Raw genomic sequence first — 21,789 nt, 5'->3', positions numbered from 1 at the left:
AGTAGTTGGGTAGTGCCTTTGTTAAGTATAGGCATGGAATAATTGAAATTAACTTCAGTTATGTTCCTCCTTGCCATACATTTTTTCTTCCTTTAGCAATACTTTTCCTGACTAGTCAGACTGACCTGTATCTTCAGAGGTGGTTTTTTTTGTTTGTTTGGGTTTTTTTGAGTGGTTTTTTGGTTTTTTGGGTTTTTTTGAGGTTTTTTTTGAGGTTTTTTTTTGAGTTTTTCCCCCTCAATCCATTATGGTCTAAGTGACTATGAGCAGGGGTGAAGACCTTCTAAACTTAAAAGTCAGGAGGGATAATTTCTGACTTTGGAGCAGTGTAGTTGAGTTACTGGGTCTGTACTAAGTGCTGATGCTGAGGAGCATTTGTGCACGCAGGACACAGCCCCCAGGATGCTGCCTGGGTTCTCCATGGGCCACCAGCTGGGTATTCCCAAGTGCCACCCTGTGGTACAGAGACATTTAGAGGAAGTAGCAGCTCCAGATATTACCTGAAGTGTCCATGATATATATTTTTAAAAAACTGAACTAATTTCAAGTCAAGAATATTTGCCATACAGCTAAAAACTACTCAATGCTTAAATATATATTCAAGCTTACAACTCTCTTGAACTGGATCCTGTTCTTCATGCTGCATAAGCAAATTCCCACTGAGATGAAGTGTAGAACTGTAGTAGGATAGATGCATTATGGTACAATTTCAAGTGTACTGTTCTGAAGTAGCTTTGAATTACATTGAAATGGAGGCTGTTATTCTACTAGTAGTCGAAAAAAACTGGTTGTGATTTTTAAATGGCTTGTAGTGACAGAAAGCAGATGAGCTGCTTGTTTGTCAGTTGTCACTTTTTCTCAAGCCTTTAAGGACTATCATTATGCAGAACAACAAATTACTTCTAATACCTTCTGCCATGTTTCTTATGTCCTTTATGTGTGGAATTTGTCACCTCTAATGTATCACTACTTAATTTTATTTTCCAGGGGAACATTTTATCAAGGCTATTTATGTTCTAAGTGTGGAGCTGGAGCACACAAAGAATGTTTAGGAAGACTAGACAATTGTGGCAGAGCTAATTTAGGTGGTAAGTCATTTTAATTGTTAGAATACCATTTTTAATTAGGACATAAAACTTGCTAGATATAATTAAGGTTTAATTTACCTCTAATTTGTGTTTATTGTAACATGTGTACTTGTGAAGCTACCATTTATAAGCACAATTAGAATTGCATTTAGGATTCATAGGGATTTTTATTGCTACTAAATGGAAATGTTCCAAAGCAGGAGAGAACTGTTACAGGTCAAACCAAATTTCTTCTTCAATGTCACATACAACAAGGAATTCCTCTTGTTTCAGTTGTGGACTACTTATATATAACCCCTACAGTACAGCACATCATCTATCATCCTTGTACTTCTCCCTTTATGTCAATTTTTGTATTTTGCTCTCAGTTCCTAAAGCTGTTTATGTTGCCTCAGCTTCCTCTTTCATCTCTTTGGTTTCCATGGTTTCTGTCCACTCACAATATTCACAAAAAGGTGATTGATGGCTACCCACTTCCCACAGCTAAGAACTATTTTTTTTTCCCTTTTAATCAATTGCTCAGCGAATTTCTTCTCTGGCCACTGTCACTTTGCACTTTCCCTGTTTTTCTGCTCTCTGGGACCTTAAGAAATCTTTTGATTTCAACTATCATTTGGCCTCCCACAAATAACTCCAGAATTTGTCATCTTCCCATTCTGTTCAGTATTATACCTGTAAATCTCGTCCTGACATCTTCTGGATCTCCCACTGAGACTGCTCAGTGTTAGCCCCCATCACTGGCCACCCTTTTTCCCCCCCTATTTCCTACTCCCTTGGCTGTAGTGAGTTTGTTATACTATTGCCACAGTCATATAATCCTAGTGCTATTTTTGACTCTTTCCTCTGTCCAGCTTCTCAAAGGTTCTTTTTTCTAGAGATTATTTTGATTTGCTGTTGTGTTTAAAAAAGAAAAGCCATTGGGAGCACATAATGATTTCTGCAAAATGGAGTTTTATATGTTGGGGAAGTTTCTAGTCATGTATCATTCTCACATCTTTAAAATATTTGCATTCCTTTTCAGAATTATTTTATAATAATTTGTGAAGTTTCTCATGTCTCACATATTTCATATAAGCTACTGCAACCTCTTCCCTTGGGCTATTTTCTTTTTGACATTAGTATCTACAATCTTTGTAAAGTGCTGTTGCAGAGATATTCTCTCTGCCACTTTTGAATTATGTGATGACTTCATGCACTGCTCTTTACTAAACCGCTGTTTCCAAATTTTGACTCTGGCTTGTTGTTCCTTTCAACACTGTATGAGCTGGTTTCTGTCTTTGCTCCTGTGTGCATTACTTCTGATTTGTACTTGGCTTTTGACTCTCTGTGCTAATTACCTGTCCCAGTCTCCCATGAAATCAACACGGTGGAAGGCACTGACTTTTGCTGCAGTCAGTAAACTTTTTTTTTCTCAGCTGCTTTTCTGTGTTGGAAATCTTCCATGCTATCCTTCAAGTCTGAACTCTTTACAAATAATCTTTTGTAGATCTAAAAACCATACAAGCAATCACAGTATTTGTTACTGAAACCCTTTTTAGAGCACAGACTTTTCACAGCACCTCCTGCAGATATTCTAAGGAAAATAAAAATTAAAAATTATCTTAAAAATTTAATGTTTTAAAGCAATTACTTGAAATTAATAGAATGGAAAAACAAACACATATCGTTCTTTCCAAAAGAACTGTCTTCTGTGGTACAAACCACTCCTACTTCTATTTTTTTTTCTTTGTCTTGCTTCTTTTCTTTTAATCACTTCTGTAGTTTTTATTTTAATTGGATAGCTGGCACCCCAGGAGGCAGGAGCTTATCTTTCTGTTCCTCTGTAAATATCTGTGGACACATATGGTGCAACATGCATCAGTAAGAATGACCATAAATGCCTAGATAACAAAAGGTCTGATTTCTTTTAATTTTCCTGCATACTTAAGAAATGCTGTAGCCTTCTAGAGAGAACAAAATAGCAGTAGCAACAAGTCACAATTCTCCTTCTTTTAAAGTGGAATAAATTATAATTTAAAAAATTCAAAGGAGCAGAATCGTGTTTTGGATTTTACTTTAAATCATCTTCCTGGTGTTTGTAGAATTATAGTGTACTGAAATTCCAAGCAACTGGATGCTTAGATCCTTGCTTGTGTAACGTGTTTTGGTTACATCCAGGTGTTCAGCCCTCTGTCCTCTCCTCAAACTTCACTTTCTCTTCTCAGTCTGTTTTTTCTTCTATGCAAAGACTGTTTGCTGTAGCCCTCATACAAGACAGGAGAGTTGTGTATCTCCTACCTGCTCCTGAGGAGAAGGACAGGAGGTGCTGAGCTGTGTCTTTCCTTACAGTCTGCTCTATGATCATGACTGCAAAATACAACTCAACACTGCAGCTCTTGCAGGACTTCCCCTTTATCCAACAATGAGCATGGAAAGGACAAGGGATTTTGCTTACCTAGCTGAAAATGTCATCCCTCCATCTTATAAAGGGACTTTGGACAATGAGGAGGAAAGAAAATTCTCAGTTTTTTCTCTACTGCTTTCCTCTTTTACTCTTTATTTGCCTTTTTAAAGAAAGAAGCGTTGACTGACCAGTGCTGGCCATTCATAATGTGCAGAGTCCAAGGAAAGGTTTAAGCTGTAAAAGAGCCTGCTTCCCATGTGGGCCTGAAAGGGATGAGACAATCAAAACACTCTAAAATATTGATTAGTGAAACTTGAATTATTTTTTTTGGAGCTGTCCTTTATCTGTTCTAGAGCTATACTGAGAAATGAGGTCTCCCAGAAATTCTTTTCATGCCTTCTAAGCTATGAAATGTTATTAAAGGCATGCAGGCATAAAGATATAATGTAAAATTCAACATCTTCACTGCACTTAGTGAAAGAAGTATGTTTTGTAGGCACAACAATCTAACATGGGTTTAATTTTCAATACTTTTATTTGGAAATATTTAGATAAATTTATTATAAATATAATATTTTTTATCAGTGCCATTTGCTGCTCCTGTGGGAACTGGGCAAAGGCTTGTACAGCAGCATATTGCCTGGAACACTTGTTGCATGGTGGGTTGGTTTGGTTTTTTCTCCCCACATTTTTTGCTAGGGGACTATTACAGCCTTTTTCCACAAGATATAATGTACGTGAACCTGAATCATCCTTTTGGGAAACTGGACATTACTATTCCCTGGTCACATGGTATTAATTATAGCTACAGACATGGAATATATATCTATATATGTGTAGATATATGTATTTTCTGTTTAATCTGGTGTTCTGTCATTCTGCCAGTGCCATTCCAGATGCATGACTTTGCAAAGTGCAAATCTCCTGTGTGGTAGACAGTGTCCAGGAATGTTGCTCCCTGCTTGATCCTGTTAAACTTTCTTTCTTTTTTGGTGTTTGAAGAGTTTTGCATCTTGATAATGCTTTTTCATTTCCTTTTTTGGAAATGTCCCACTGAATTCAGAGTGTTAGAACAGTGAGTTCTCTGTGACTTTGGGCTTTTGTGAAAAGCCTTGACTGACTGCTTCTCTATGATAAATTATTTTGACTCCTTAATAGTATATTCTCTAAATGGAACAGTTTCAATATTTTAGTTATCTTTTTATAAGTGTAATTTTTTCTATGTTTCAAATAATTTTCATTCGTATTCTGTAGACCTCTTGTAGTTCTAGAGGCGTATGTGAAAAAAGGTGATCAGAGTTCAAAGCACTGCAGTGGAATATGCCATTAGGTTTCTCAAAGACATGTGAATTATCCTCAGCATTTTCTGGTTTTGTAAAGTTTAAGATTCTGTTTCCTTTATAGACCATGAGCAGATGTTCTTGCCAGCCTTTCTGAAATAATGCTTAGAACTTTCCTGAGTGGATTAAATCTTTTAAAATTTCATTCCAAGTTGCACTTTGTGAAAATTCAAAAGGAACACATCCAAAGAGATGAAACCTTTTGAATGATAAAATTAAGTGTCAGATTTAGATGATACACTTATGAGAGAAACAGTGACAAAATCTGAAGATAAATTGCTGTGTTCTCATGCTATGCCGTATACACAAACATATGCCAGTTCTTCAGATGTTTTGCTTCAAAGAAGGCCAGTTCAGCAGATTGTAGAAATTTTAGTGATAAAAGATGCAGAGTTAATCAGTTGAATTAATAAATAGAACAAAATGTTTGCATTTAGCCCTAGGGTTTTCTTGGTTGATGTTCCTGCCCTTGCTGCTTTAAATAGCAGTGCTGGTTGAGGTCTTTTGGGCTTGTTTCTTTCATTATTGATTTAACAGGTTTTTTTCCCCCTAAAATGCTGCCCTGTACATCCTCAAATAGCCCTCTACATTTTCATATATTTTACTTTTCTGCCCTATCAATTATTTTTTCTGTGATTTGGAATCATTGCTAATGTTCTGATGAACTCTTTTGAGTCTTAAACAGACTATATGACTGCATTTTCTAATCCTTAAACACAAGGATTAGAAAATGGCTGGACATATTTCTGTCACCGGCCATTTATAAAGATATACACGGTGTTCTTTTCTCTGCTGGCTCCTCTCTCTTGTTACATCTGGCTTTTCAACTGCATTCCTGTGTCTTATTTCATGGCACAGAGCAATTTCACTCATCTGGTGATGCTCTCCCACTGGCTGGAAAGGTTTGTGTCTGGGGATGCTTAAGACTGGGGCCTTGGGTAAGCAAGAATGAGTAAGACACACCATTAGTAGCCAAAGGGAGAAGCTGTATCTCTTATTGTTCCCACTTCTATTGTACAGTCTGTTCTGTGTCCCTTGCAATTTCTTCAGAGGCCTCATAGGATTGATAGAACAGTATCACTCTGCCCAGAACATACTGAAGAAATCCAGGCTATTTCCCAGTCTAAACCAGCAGAATTAACAATTCATTTTTATTTTTTGACTGGAATTTTTCCAAGTCCATCAAATTATGTTAAATTAAGTATTCTCAGGCAAATACTTGCTGGTTCTACTGACTATTGAATATTTTAATTAGAGAAACCTCCAATGATTCTAGAATCTGAAAGTGTTTTGAATATTTTAAATATAATGCCAAACCCACAGAATTTTCTTCTTTATATTGCTTTTCCCAGGGAATGTTAAAGGCGTGTCTCATCAGGTCATAAATAGATTCGAAAAACATTAGCTGGTCATTTTTATAGTAAATCTTGCTTAATTTATGCATGATTTCTTTCTCATTTGGATAATTTCATTTGAAAAGGTATTATATTTCTTTCAATGGAAAAGTTTCTTCCACTGTGAGATGAACTAAAATTAATGTTGGCATATGAATGGGTTAAGTTTAGATTTGCTCTCATACAGTAACGTGCATGCCCAGTGATACAGTTCATGCTGTTCATGTCCTGATTGCTTGCTACAGCACGTTAGAGATTATTCATGAAAAGCCTGTGCTCTTGACATCTCAAAAGAAACCAGCAGCTTTCACTATGTTTTTGCTGACTTAATCAATAGTTGCAAAATTGCTGGCTCCCCTCCAAACCTCTAGTGTCAACTGAATTGACAAGTAAATGCTCAAATCTCACAAAGTTCATTGGAGTTATACCACTTTTTTAAAAACTGCAACAGAGGTTGAGCTGTATTGCTTAACTAACGATTCTTGCTCAACCTGAACAAAAGCCAGTTAGGGCACTTGATATTTTTTTAGGGTCCTACTGTGTGGTACATCTGGGTCACATTTCTAATTTTGTTCTGATTGAGTAATGACTGGCTAAATGACTGGAAAGGAGCATGTAATCCCACAGCTCCTTCCAAGGGACTTAGTTCATAGTTCCTGCATTTTAAATATTTTAAATATTTTGTTTTAAAATAGAAAGGTGAGTAGTTTCTTTCATATACATTTTATTTACACTCCATTTAGTTAGCATGTAGATCCAGCTGCTGTGTTGCATCCCTGAAGAGCAGCTTACTCCCATTTTCTGAGCTCTGTTCCCTCACTTACTGGCACCAGCTGCTGCTCCTCTTGCTTCTGTATTAAAATATAATTATCAAAATGTGACCCAGTGGTAATGTGGCCTCAATGAATAAACAAGAAAAACCCCAAAACTGTGCTGAACTATAGCATTAATTAAGTGGCTGTCAGAACTGAGGACTCGCTTGATAATTTCATTGGCACTCTGGTACTGAGCAGAAACTTGAAGTCAAGTTGTTGTGTGTAAAATATCTGCTGGTAGATATCCTCACGTGCTACTTTTTTGTTTTTCCCATCTAAAAATAAAAATAAAGGTTTTCTTGGTCATGTACTTGTGTAATGCTTGGGAAACAGGTCTTTCATGAGGACATGATACAAATATTTCAATACAGAATATCCTGAGTTACAGGCATATTTAAACTGTAATGAAATAACAAGTCTTAATTTTTTGAATAGGCTTTTAGGTGGAAATACAGATACTGGATATTGTTTTCTATTCCTGAAGTGTTAACTGTGAATCCACAAATGGCCTTTTGGTCCATCAGTGTTGGTGTTTTTTTTTAATCCAAATCCATAATTTCCCTTTTAATGAAATTTAGTTTATATGAATGATCAGGAGTATTTATTATCTTATGTAGGGATTTATTGAGCCCACTTATTCAGTTATTGAAAGTTAATAACTGAATTTCCTAATTATTTATTATAAAAACCTCTGGGATGCTGTGATCACCAGATGGAACTCATTGATGGAGTTGGATTTGGGATATTTTCTAGAGGTAAAAATAATACTCAACAGCAATGTTTGAAAATCAGATTCATTCATTCCCATTGGAGGCTAGAACAACATTTCCATTTCAACCTTTTGATAAATGACCTGCTGAAATGAATGTAAGTCTTTAGAATATAGAAAAGAAAGAAAACCCCTAAGTCTGGATTAGAAATTTTGGCCTCTTTTGCAACTAGTTACCTATGTAACTTCATTTCAAGTCATTCATAATGCTCTGAGATCAAACATTCAAAAGAGGAGATTTTATTCAGATTTTGGCAAAAATTCTGAAGGCATAATCAGATTGTAAAAGACCAAAATTTTATTGAATTTCAGCAGCACTAGTGCAACCGATTCCCTCAGGCTGCTTAGAAAACCTCAACAGACTACCTGCATCTCTTCCTTTGGGCGGGCTTATGTTTCTTCTTTGCTCCCTCTGGAAATGCAAACGCCTCCTCTGGAAAGGTGGCAGGCGCAGAAGCGCTCTCGTGGCTGTGCTGCGCGGCACCGCGGGCGTACGTGAGCGCGGCGGGGCCGTGCCCGCCCGCCCAGGCACGCCAGGCCTTCTGCTTTCCCACACTCCGCTGCCTGATGGAGCCTTTCTCTGTGGAACAAAAGTTATTGTTTTACTGTGGCTATGCCCTCCTGTTCAGAAGTCAGCACAGTAAAAGTTTTCCAGTGTGCTGAAGTGCGCAGAGACCAGGCATGTGCAGCTTGTGCTGGGCCTCAGCAGCGTGTGTACTGCCAGAGGCAGACATAGGCAAATACAGCTGTGTGTGCTTTGGTAAGGCACTGACACAGAATCTAGAGTGCACCCAAATACCTGCTATCAGATTAGATGTTCACAGGACGTGTAGGAAAGATATGTTCTTTTGTGCCTTTTGTGATGTGTGGTGGTGTGTATGTGCTGAAGTGTTACTGGCTTTATTCACTCTTTCTAATGTCCCACAGGATTTTTTTCCCTAATTTTTAAGTAGTACTGTAAAATTTATAGTAAAAGCAAATAAACCAGCATTGCCGCCAGTCTCTGGTGTACTAAAGCAATGGTGAATTGAACATGAAACATAGAACACTTTGAAGCTAAAGGTACATGTTTAACCTTGATACACCTTGTCACACTGTGAAAAGGCAGAGAAAAAAAAGGTGTGAACTCGACTTGCAATGAAGTGTAGCTTTGAGTTCCCAGCGAGCCAGTATTTGTGCAGCATTTTTGCAGCGCTCTGAGGGTTTGTCAGGTGTGGTGTCCCGGCCTGCCGTGCCGCTGCTGGAGCGTGCAGGTGCCCTGCAGCCGGAGCCAGCCCGGCCATGGGCGCAGCCTGGCGGGGCCAATGAGCGCCGGCAGCGCGGCGGCGTTTGCACAACAGCGCCCGGCGCGCCCGGGCTCTGCGCGGCTGCACGGATCAGGTGGCAAAAGGAGGCAGCAGGGTTTTCTGTTACACCACACAGCACAGGCTGAGATTGCTCTGTAAAAGGTGCACAATTTGCAATCAACAATAATGCCAATTTTTACTTATGTTTCAGAACACGGAAACGTGAAACATGAGGTAAGGATTTGTTTTGTTTTGCATGTGATGTTTGTTTTGTTGGTGACATAAGAGCTCCTTATTACTCTGTGTGCATGCTGATGGAGAAGGTATGTTTTTCTTCTGGGTCTGCAAACAGATTTAGAGTGCTGTAAAAGTTGTCTAAGCAACAAGATATTCGTGACTTAATACAAATTTTCTGCTCCAAGTGCGAATTAAACTTGCAGCAAAATGACAGTGCTGAGAGCACTGAAAGGGGTGGAGCTGCTTTTTTAAGCTACAGGTAAGAAAACATACATTGCTTCACAACTGGTGGTTAGATCCTTACTGTTCCTACACAAAATCTGGCTGTAGAGTTAAAAGTATTCTTTTTTTTTCTCTACCATGCTAGAGAACTATGGGGTGATGAAAGATTAGCAGGGCGGTGTTTGCTTCTTCATGTGAAAAGACTAAGTTTGCAGAGGTATCCTGTGGTATGGAGTTTATATAATCTGGAGATAATGTTAGAACGGGACCTGAACACAGAAGCTGCTATCGTGCACATAGCGTAGCTTGCTGTCAGCCTTGGAAGGCTGCACACAGGGCCACTCTGTTAACAGTGTGTATTTTAGATCAGAAGTTTATGGTAATTGCTTAAATGACATGCCAGTTATGAGCAGCATGCGAGTATAAATGTTGCTTCTCTCCATAAGCATGGCTGTGTTTGACGCTGTTGCTGATAGGAGTAATGGAAGGATGTCATTGCTGACATGGCTGGTGCAGGGGTAGCTGTGTGCAGGGCTCACCATGGCTGTGCTCTCTGATGTTTGAGCTGTTTGGGTGTCACTGTAACCCCAGACAGCAGTGGGGCTGGGTGAGGGCAACTCTGCACCCTCTGCTGAGCTCTTGGCATGTGGGCCTCAGGTGGGCTCCTGCTCCTGGGATCCTGCAGGGGAATTGTGTGGTGACAGAGGAGCTCTGGCAGAGGAGAGGGGTGTGCTGCCTGTGCCCAGCCCCTGCCTGTGCCCAGCCCCAGCCCCTGCCTGTGCCCAGCCCCAGCCCCTGCCTGTGCCCAGCCCCAGCCCCTGCCTGTGCCCAGCCCCTGCTTGCTCTCCTCACTGCATCCTCAGCCACACCTCTGGCCAGCTGCTGCCCAGTCTGTCATGTCTCTGCCTTGACACATGTGCTGGATAAGGACACTCTTAAACTTGGAGAATCACAGTGTGGTCCATTTGCCTGATGCCTTTCCAGCAGCTGGGAGGCTTTGCTGGAGACATGTGACAGATCATCTGTTGGGTTTAGTGGACAAGTTGCCAGCCTTCCTAGAGCTAGCTGTGGTGACCATACTGTGTCTGGATGAAAAAATAGGTATACTGTTTTTTCTTGTAAGGAAAATTAAGGCCTCCTTTCTGGAGCTGTTGATTTGCTGTTGCCTATTGAGTTGATCCAAAACATCAGGATTACATTAATTTTTACCAAGACTCACATTTAAGTGCCTGCTTTAAATCTCTCAGTGCAGAAGAAAATTTAAGCATGGATAAAGAACTGTCATTCTGGAAAACATGGATTTAGGTTTTACACCATAAAGAATCTACTGGTAATTTAATATGTTTAATGGTCTTGAGCTCATTTTCATACAGCTCAAAAACTATTTTCCAGCCAGTCCATTGGTGTATATGACTTGAGTTGTCACAGTCCCTCTGTTATTTTTATTTCAATTAAGCATTTCTCTGTCTTCCTTTGTACTTTTCCGAGTCCTGCCCCTTTCCCTTTCTTGTGCAAATCTGTGGTTGCTCACCAATCTGCATAAATCTGTATCAGTAACATGGCTGCTATCTCTAAAAAACAATATAGGATATAATTGAGCATTTTGCTTTATCCAGTACTATTATCTTCATTGTGGCATCAGCTTTAAATTTTTATTCTATCCACTACAGATGAAGCAAAACTTCTATCCTTTGTTTAATTAGACTTGTGGGGTATGGAGAGAATATGTCCAAGGACTCAAGAGTTTGAAAGCTGTTTTCAAACCAAGCTTTTGATTTTGCTTGCCTGCTGCAGGGCTTGGTAATTGGGTTATGCCTCAGGTTACTGCTTTCTGGCTTGCCTTGGTGTGTGTCCTGCATCAGTTTATATCAACGGCGAGTAAATCAGAGCAACCTAATTGTTCCCTTTGTTATGCAACGTGCCTTTCTCTACTTGGTTTGATTAAAAAATAAATAAATGCATGAATCATCATGCAAGTTAGCAGATAAAACAAGTTTGCAAAAGCAGATGAGTAGTTTGCAGATATGCATTATTGCACATTGAAATTTCCAGAGATCCATAGTAAATGTTTTAGTGTATAAAATATAGAAAATAAATGGAAATAATCTGAGTCTTGTCAGAGAGGTTCTGATTTCACACAACTCTGGTTCCTCCAATTTTACAGAGACAGGCAAGTTGCTAAATGTATTTAAATATTTGCCCAGAAAATAAGGAAATTAAGCATTCCATAGGGAATTGTAGTTAGCTTCAGTTTAAAGTAAAAATAGTGGAAGTTTCTACTGTATTAAAGTAATACAAGTGGCTTTGACTTTCGTGTTGGTGGATGTTACCTGGGGTAGATAATGCCAGACTGCATGTTTTCCCCCCATCTTATTCAAAAATGATTAAAAAATAATTTGTTCTCAGTATCAAAAATGTTGATGTATGAACAAACCTTCTATGGACTCAGATTTTTTCAGCCTAGTGTCAGAAAAAATGGGATATATGAAAAAGCCATCAACATAACTAAGAATATTTTCAAAGTGTGATCTTTCTATGAGATAAAGATAATTGTGTTGGTGGTTGGGGGAAATAACTTAAGAAAACAAGCTTTGCCTAGTAGATTGTGGTAATGAAAGGATTGCAGTGAACCTCCATGAAAACTTGTTTATTCATATCCTTGATTTTTATTTTTGCGCTGCAGAAACGAACAAATGGAATTAGAAGAAGCTCTAGACATGTGGACCCAGGTTTGTATCATGACTTTTTCATACTTAAGCATTAAATAAAAAGAGCAAGAAAGCTTTAACTTGCTTTGTTAAGCTGCATTGTGAATGCTATTGCCATGCACACAATTCTGAGAACTTGACTGCTGAAGTCATGAAGGTCTAAAGTGATTGCTTTGTCTGTGATTTCAAAGATAAGGTCAGCTGGTTGAACTCTTAATTTTTTTCCCCTTGTTTTTTCTTTAAGTAGAGCTCTGGTTCTATTTGAACAACAAAATGCTTCTGGGCTTTCAGTTAATATGACCCACCCTACTGTACTCTGTAGTTTTATATGAAATAACAAAGGGATTAATAGTGACAGTTGCTTATAAAGTTCAGGTTCTAAGTCTTCAAGTTCTGGGTACTCTTAGCTCTTAACTCTAGTGGTGCTCAGTGCTTAACTGTATGAGTTGCTTTTCTGAAAGGCATAAACCAACTGCAGTTTTATATTGAATTTCAAAGTGATTTTATTTTTCCTGTTAGTTTATAGTAAATACTTCTGTGGAATCATGGCAGCAGCAGCCCTTAAGAAAGTTAAATGCTTGTGTACTCAAGTGGGTGAACATTTCCTCTGGAGACCCATTATGTGTCTATATAAAATATTCAATGTTTTTCAGTGTAACTGTGATATTTTTAGTGTCATTTTAGTGTCAGTAATTACATTTCTGTCCTTTATGTTTCTTGTATAGTTTAATTACTGGAGATTTGTTATGCAGATATTATTTGGAATAAAAGTAAGCTGTGGATTATTAAATATTTCTAGATGTGGACATCTGAGAATAGTTGGAGTTAAACATTAAACAGGATGGCAATTCTGTACACCACATTATAGCCTGGCAGAGCTAAGCACTTTTCAAAAAGTAGGAATGCTGGTTGTGCCACTAGCATTGCAGCTGTCTTGGCTTGGAAAGTCTAAATGTTGTAACTAGCTGAAGCAGACCACACCTTTCTTACTCACGTACCTTTGACATGTTTTGGAACACGTATCGTCACTTTGTTCCCTCTAGCAAAATAAACCTGCTTCATGATTCTAGAAATGGTTCTGTGTATTGTGACGACTGCAGCCATTAAAGAAAAAAATGAGCACCCTGTAACTCTGAAAATTAATACAGTCAGAGGGGAAAACATCAAGGGTAGGAATTAAATAATGCAGAAGGAGATGATTTCTTCCAAGTGTTTGCTAACAAGACTAAATTCTTCCTATTCATTGGAGCATGTTGCAGTGAAGTGTAATTGTGTGCTTGCAGAATAGTCCTCATAGGCTCAGTATCTTTTAAAACAGCTGTCTCATGCAGAGTCAAAAAAGTCAAGTAATTTAGCTTTGAGAACCTTTTGAGTGTGCTGGTGATTTTACTTGCTGTTGAAGTACGATGGAAATATTTGCAGGATCTTTATATACAAGGATAGTTTAAAAGTTGTTTTTATTGAAGACTAAGTACCATTGAAATCACCAAAAACAGTTGAATTAAGTAGGTCTTTGAAAGTTGCATATGGCCAATGCCTAAAATCCAGAGGGCAGTGCTTGGAAGAGATCAGTCATGTCAGGCCTGCATTACTGCATTGAGCCTCAGAGCTTTCCAAGAGCATTGCCATGTAAAGTTCTGAAGAGCCTGAGCACCAGGATGCTCTTTTTGCTGAGGGAGGTGGTCAAAAGTTTGACTGCCAGACTGCTTTGTCTTGAGAAGGTTTGGTCAGCTGCTGCTGCAGCCCATGATGTGATGGTGCTGGAGCATGGGTGCTGGGTTAGGGAGCTGGCACTTGCTGTGAAGTGTAACCAGCACCTGCAGTGACTAAATATTGATGGAGTTTGATATCACCAGTAAATGCAAATATTTTGGATTGTAACTTGTCAGTATTGTTCTGTTATGTGTGTCTTGGCTATTTTGGTAAAGAATAATGAATGTCATGGTCAAGTTAATGCATTGGGGCTTCTCTTTTTATGCTTAAAGTCAAATTCAACTTTTGCTGAAATAGCTTAGCCCAGAATGAAAAACAATTGAAATTTGATGAGAAGTAGTGCAAGTTGAAGGATGGTCTAAACAAAACAATGGGAGGCTACTGGGTTGAAATATCTTGTTTCCTGCTGGTAAAGCTCATTGATGAAGGAACCTATTTAGCTGAAGTACCCTAAAGGCAATAAGTTAGTTTATGGCTTTTTCATTTCTGTTTTTTTGAAGCTGGGTTAAAAGTTTTGACAGTGACAGTTTCCTCCTTGAGGTTTGCTTTGTGCTGGATAAGAAAGAAGGGTAGAAGAAAAAATGATTAATGGCTGATGAGGCAGAGAAATTCCCATAAAATGAGAACAGTAGTGAGAAAAATGTGTACAAAAAGAACAGTGTGCAGAAACTGTACAGATGAGAAGACTGGAAATCCTACAAAATATGGCTTTGTCTTTATGATGTGCACTAGGCCTTCAGCCTGCAATCCAGTTACAGAGAGCCTCCTCAATTACTTCATCTACTAAGCTTTAGTGGGACAGGTTTTAAGTCACCTTTCTTATAATTAAGCAGAAGTTAATAAAAGCCATCAACGAAATGAAACGGTGAATACACCTGCAGCTATAAATCCAGGGAAAATTTGGTCTACAGCTTGCATGTGACTGTAGAACAATATGATTCTGCTTAAATACATTTGAGAAGTGATCAGACTGATGTCAGTTTTTGCATAGAATGGGCATGTGAAATGATAATTATATGACATTTCATTCTCATGTAGGGAATATGTTTAAGTATGGAAAATGCACCATTGGCTTAAATGACAAATGAAGCATTCATATGTATATTCATAAGCACAAATTCCTATTGTGTGAATTCTTGAGAAGGATGATACAGTCTGACCAATGTTTTTAATGGAAATAATTTTGTATTTATTTTAACATGAGTAAAAATTACTGTCTTTCTCAGCTATTGAAATAGTATAGTGTATGTTTGTCTTTTTTTTTTTAGTTATAAAGAGTCTAAATGTGATAGATTCACGGCTTAGTGTTTTTGAAAATGGTTTTACCCTAAACACTTCTGCTAATATAAACATTGGAATTTTAATCTCTAGAAGTGTGAAAGTATATTTCATATCAGAAGGATAAACTTGGTGAAAATAGAATACTTGAAGCTTATAGTCAAAATTCATTGTAGATTAAACTCAAAATCTGATCTGTGAAAGATCACTGCTGAGCATGTTCTGACTTCTTAAATAGCTGATTTCTTTATAAGCAAGGATTAAAGATTAGAAAATCTCAATTCTAAACCAAGGGCCAGAACCAATATTTTTCCCATCACAGAAAGTAAAATGTAGTAAAATATCCCAAACATTTTTGGCATGGAGGGAAACAATACTAGGAAGTTATGTATACAGTGCAATAGCTTGAGAAAATGTATTTTTCAACCCAGGAGTTTAAAGTTCAAATAATAATTTTAAAAAGAGATATTCATATTTTTGATTAGTGTCTGGTCCATACTTGCTTTGTGAATCCTCTAATATTGGTTTTACACAGATGATTAAACACCCCTTGGGATCTGAAGAGAGTCAGGGGGTTTATGGGCTGAAGTATATGCATTCAACAAAGAACAACAGCAATCTGTGTAGGGAAAAGTACAATACTGGAGATATGTTTATTGCATTAGCTAAAGTGGGAAATAAGCTACTTTGTGTTTCATATTTTGTTGAAGTTGGATTTTGGAATCTTTTAACTAGGTTGTGTCATTGTTATATATGTGTGATTAGTAAGCAGTGAAATAATATTCAGGGGTTTGTGTAGTGTAGTAGTGTTTGCATCCTGTCTTTGGAGTAAAAATTAGGAGTAGTGTCATATTGGTAGTTCAAATTTTCTCTTCAGTTAAGAATGAAGCTTGCTAGACTGTGAGAAATTTCCACAAATTCTTACTTGGTGTGCTCTATGATATGCAAGTCTAACTCTGATTTCCATTTCAGTGCCACTCTAAGTGTATGTCCAGCCAAAAGCAAAATCTGGCTCAAACTCAAATGCTGGGATATCCCAACCAGCAGATAATTCTTTGCCAAGTATGCAGTTGTTGTAGATAAAGCTACCCTTTAACTAAGGATTTGAAGCGTGTCTTTCATTTTCTTGTTTCATTGAGCTATCCAGGCGCATCCTCAGCAGTCCTGATTGACTGTTGTCTTTCTCATTCAGCCCAGCATAGAGAATACCCAATTTCATGGATGAGAAAAGATAACCTTCTGCAGTGTGAAGCCCAGTGCTGAAAACAGGCATTCAGGAATTTATTTCTCCACTTCAACAGTGGCAGCAGCTACCTGTGGTTTTGGTGGCCCAGTATTAACTACTGGCCATCAGTATCGGTGTTGAGAACAAGAATTTATCTTGCTTTTAAGCCACAGAAAAAGGTCTACCAAAAAAAAAAAAAAAAGAAAAAGAGCATTAAATAAGGCCCCTGTATTTCATGAGGAATTGACTGATGTCATTGATAGTATCTCCTTATTAGGATTTGTCTTCATCAGGATGAAATTAGACCAAGTAGCATCTTTTTGCTTTGGTAAAGGAATCCCCGTGTATAGAATCAAGAAATACATTGAGAGGTATTTTTCATAAATATTTAATACTCTTATTTAATTATATTTCCTGTAAATAAAGTGTAGACATGAATAGCAATCCCTAAAGAACTAGAATATATATGGAGCATTCTCCAGCTTTAGATACTGTTAGCATGGAACATGATGTTTTTTAATGGCTGGACAAAATGAGGGCAACTGTAAATTAAATTGAGGAAAGCTAGGAGGAATACTGGAGCAAAGAGAAATGTTTCATGAAACTTTCTCTAGTGAAGAGGTAGTTGTTGGACAAAGTTTGATGTCTTTTATAATGTTTGTGGAGCATTAGATTTACTGAGTAACTTAGGACTTCTCTGCATGCTAATGTTTTAGGCAAGCTATAGAACCAAAAATGAGGTTTGATTTTACATATATGTGACACGTTTAACTTTTGCCTGGGTTTTATTCAGCTATGGATACTTCTTCCTTTTCTACATAGCATCTAAGCACTTTGTTCAAGGTGCCTCTAATGTATCCAATACATGTCTCTAGGAATCTTTGTGGAGCAGAGGAATTGCAGGTCAGAACGGGTTTAACAGGGCAGCTCAGAGCACACTTGATGCAAGGAGAACGCTGCTTGGCAGGAGAGATGTGCTGCTGCTTACTGAGCACAGAGTAAGAACTTCTCTGAGGGACTTTGACTGCAGCTCAAACCTGACAATCTCTTGGTATTGATAGACATGCTTGAGCATGTTTTACATCAATGGCTGGGATGGGGGTTGGTGTTTGAGACCAGAGTCAGTGAATTTCTTTGTGGTCCTATGTCATGGGACAGGTTCTCTCACCTGGGCCTCAATGGCTGTGAATTCAGAGATACACTGAATTGTGTAGCCTAGTTTGTGAGATCAAATTAATTTATCTCACATATTTATTAAAAACATGTATTGCATTCAAGATCTCAGTCTTTTTTTTTTCCTTTTCTCTACAGTGCTTCACAAAATAATGAATTCGTCTTTGTTGTGTTACAAGAAAAGACATGTCTAATGTTTTGCAGCAAGAAATTTTCCACTAATGTGTTTCTGGAAGGTGAAGCAGAGTTTTGTCTTCCAATGAAGCATTTCAAATGCAGTTTAATGATTTTTATTTGGCTTGTTTTATTTTAAATTAAACTTATTTTTACATTCCTGTTAGGGAGAGGTGTTTGAAAGGTGCCTGTCCCCTTGGCATCTCAGCAGTGAGCTAACATTCAGAGAAGAACATAGCCTTTAGCCTTTTCTTTTAATTAAACATCAGAAGACCCAGATGCCAAAGGGTGAAATGTATTTATTTTGTCAAACTCTTTCATCCTTCTCTGTTGGATTGCAAGATTAGTTTTTAGTTGAGTTATTTAAACTCTTTTGTCTTATTGGATGTGTTTTTGGGACTGTCTCTATATCTTAAGGAATGAACGTTTTATTTTTCTCTTAGAGAAATAATGGTGTTCAATACATTCCTAGCCATACACTAACATAATTTTTAAGCTGAGGTGGACTAAAAATCCTTCAGTATCTTTCTCTTTTTCTCCATAAAAACACTCAGCATCAACTATTTAAGCAAAACATCACTGTTTAGAGATAACTGCAAGGAAGTTGTCAGGAAGAAAAAAGGAAAAGGTCAAGTAGAGATGGGCAAAATGGGCATACAAGTATGATCAATAAAACAAAAAATTAACTGTTTTGTATTTTAAACATACACAAAAGTAGTGCCAGCACTATTTAAAAAAGAAAAGAGACCTGTGCCAGCAGCTATATGGCCCAAATTTGCCTTTACTTACCTTGGCAAGTGGCTTGGTATTTGGTAAAGTTTTTTGGGACTTACAAATCTCATTTATCTTCAAGAGGAATATTGCATTTACCCATCTATTTTCATATCTGATTTTAATCTTCAGGGTGCTGTAATTCTCAGAAGGCAAAACAAAGATAATAAGGCAATGAATGATTAAAAATAGTCAAAAGTAACAGAATTTTAACAGTACTCTAAAGCATATGGTTTCTTTTTTTGTGGCTCACTCATTTAACTAAATCAGTATTTGATCACTACTTCAAAGTAATTCTCACACAAAGAATTTGGGAAACATTGTAAAATTGAAAGCAGCCATCCCATGGGAGAAAAAAGACTGCTGAAAATTCACACAAGAGAAGCTCCCAGAACTCCCTCTGCCTTTTGCCTGAGGAAGGTTTTAAAGCTTGGTAGAAGAGGCCAGAGGCAAGAGCCTGAGAAACTGATGCTGCTTTTCAGGAGTGTTTTTAATCTGCTCACCACTTTGAGATTGCCAGAGAAGGGAACAGTGAGGCTGAGCTAGGCTGCAGGCCAAGCTAGCTCAGGATCCCTCCAACAGCAGCCAATTAAATGGATGTTGAAGGATAGAATTTGGGCTAAGGTGCTGTGGTGCTTCCTGCCTTACCTTGTGTGTTTGTTTCTTAGCTCTTAATTTTCCTTCCATGTATTTTCATTAACAATTTTTAAACTAGTCTATTATCTTCACAACATCCTTTAACTGTCACTCTCATAATTAGTTGTGTGAATAAAACACATATTTTTGTTTGCTTTTAAGTTGCTACCTATTATTTTGACACCTGTATGTTTATGGATCAAGAAAAATATTAATAAATAAGTAAATAACGAGTCCTTTTTTTTTCCTGGTCACTATTATGTCACTCATGAGTTATCTGTCACAGCCCTTTCACTCATGTGTCCTCTAACCTGAAGCAGTTTTATCTGCTTGATTTTGCTGATACAGAAGCTCTTCTGTATGTCTGACCACCCTGTTTGTTTGTGTGCTTCTAGGTCCAAGAGTCAGTCTTACTAGTTCTGTGTCTGTCACAAGAAATTTCTTAGTGTTGGTACAGAGCAGAATCAGATTATGATATTGAAGAACCGATTGTAAAAAATACGTAGTAATTATTCTGAGATCTGTTGTCTCTATGGTGATACCTGTTTCACACTTCATCATTGTGTATGAGTATTCAATCCATATGTCACTTTAAATCTTTCAGGAGGATGTGACCAAATGGCCTCCAAAGATCCTTCGAGCCAGAGTTATTCTCTGATTTTGAATTCTGTTGTTCATGAAATCTTCCTTCAGTCATTTGCAAGTAGTGTTCTTATTATAGAGTTGCTTTTTCACCTTCTTCAAGACTTAATCCACTCTTAATATTTTAATAATGCTTATTAAATTTTTGAACAAGGAAGGGCCAAGCACAGATTCCTTTGAGTGACCCTTCTGGACACTGTCTTCTATTTCAAAAAAATACTCTTGTTCCAACCTTTTATGTCCCATCCTTCTGTGGTTTATTTATTGTAGGCAGGGGGGAAAATTTTCCTCTTTTATAATGTAAGCTGGAAGAGACCCTCATTGTGAGTCCTGTTAAAATTATTTTTCTAATCCACATTAATATATAATTATATATTAACATTAATATATAATCTTACACCATCATTGTCTACTTTAAAGAACTGTAAACAATGTCCCTGACTTGTTCTTAGGAAGTATTTGTAGTCTTTATATTATATTATCCATATACTTGTAAATTCTGTTTCTATAGTAGGCTTTACTAGTCTGCCTTGTACAACTGTCAGATATTTGTGTTGAGACATCTACTGTTACAACTGAGTTTCTCACATATAACTACCTGTTTTTATGGTACTGAGTTGTTTTAAGAAAAAGCTTGCAGATCATAATTAACAGCTCAGCAATATAATGTTTGAATTTATTTGGTACTTAGCATTTTCAAGTAGTGACATTATATAACCTGATCTGATGACTTTTCAGTAGAATCAATTTATTCAGTTATTTTAATCCTTAGATGTGGTTTATCCAGGAAAAAAGGTAAAGAGCACTTAGGCATTAAGTGAAAGAACTTGGGAGTTCAGCCCTCATTGCTGCTCTTGCTGACCTGCAAACAAATAGAAGACATGTTCAGTCTTGCTCTTCTTAGAACTTGTGTTTCTTAAAGCTTCAGTGTGCAACAGGGAATTAAAAAGTAACTTCATTATCTGATACCTTGAAAATGTGCCTCAGTCCGTTAACCGTAGAGGTTATTCTTTAACCAGCCTGTTTGGAATTGGTCCTGTGGAGAGCATGAGGCACTGTCTTTTAGTTCAGACAATAAAGCAGGATATTTACTCTTCTTGGACTTTTTCCTTAATTGGGTTTGACAGTAATAAATAACATGAAATATGGTACAACAAAAGCTGCATGTGTGGATCACAACTTTCCTTCCAGAACAACATTACACTCCTGGCAGTAGCAGTCTTCTTGTGACTGGCAGGGTCATTTTAGTACATTGGAAATCACTTAATGCTGGTATATCTTCTATAATATTTTTTTTTTCTTTATGTCTTCTTTACAGAAGACCCTACAGGCTGCCCTATAATTTTCATCCTCCCCTTTTTTGCTTTATCATGGGGACAAGAAAGGCTGAAAAGGAAAAGAGTATGAGGCTTAATGATAAGGACTTAAAGCTCTGATTGCTCCTGTGCATTGTGTGCCAGTTTTGTTATTTGTCCTTTTCTGGAGGGATTGATTTAAACCCTGTAATTGTGTGTTGCTCTGCACAAGGCTCAGGCACCTGAGAAACACTGAAGGATCAAACTAAGCTCAAAGAGCCAATGCTGGGATTGAAGTGTCTGAGGTGTATTTTTTGTCAGGGCAGTGTTTTGGGAGAAGGAATGAAGTCTGGGTGTTCTGCTGGTGTCAGTTTGGTCCCTAGTGATTCTTTGATAGCTATAGGCTGTTGCCACAAGGTGTGGCATTTTTTCCCATTAAGGTGTCCCCTTACTGCCTTTCTTTTGAGTCTGTGGATCACCTGGTCACAGGCTAAATAACTTCAGTGAGGTAATGGCAAAGTGGTCACGGGAGGCAGGGAGGCAGCGTGGTGAGGAGATAAGTGAGATAAAGTCAGCCTGACTTACCTGCGATATCAACCCACAGACTTTATTGCTTTCGGGTATGGTTTCTGTCTTAGCA

The 21,789-nt window shown here is 37.8% G+C and overlaps 1 protein-coding gene across 1 annotated transcript in view; it reads left to right on the top strand.

Moving 5' to 3' along the window:
* Positions 1-21,789, top strand: part of VAV3 (vav guanine nucleotide exchange factor 3) — a 148,344-nt gene that overhangs the window by 86,138 nt on the left and 40,417 nt on the right. Inside the window, exons 17-19 of the mRNA XM_077785484.1 lie at positions 988-1,088; positions 9,287-9,309; positions 12,218-12,263. Coding sequence (XP_077641610.1) covers positions 988-1,088; positions 9,287-9,309; positions 12,218-12,263 — 170 coding nt within the window. The remainder of the gene's footprint in view (positions 1-987; positions 1,089-9,286; positions 9,310-12,217; positions 12,264-21,789) is intronic.

The sequence above is a fragment of the Lonchura striata genome, chromosome 9, assembly GCF_046129695.1.
Source record: "Lonchura striata isolate bLonStr1 chromosome 9, bLonStr1.mat, whole genome shotgun sequence".
NCBI lineage: Eukaryota > Metazoa > Chordata > Aves > Passeriformes > Estrildidae > Lonchura > Lonchura striata.
This window is presented reverse-complemented; position numbering and strand designations above follow the sequence as displayed.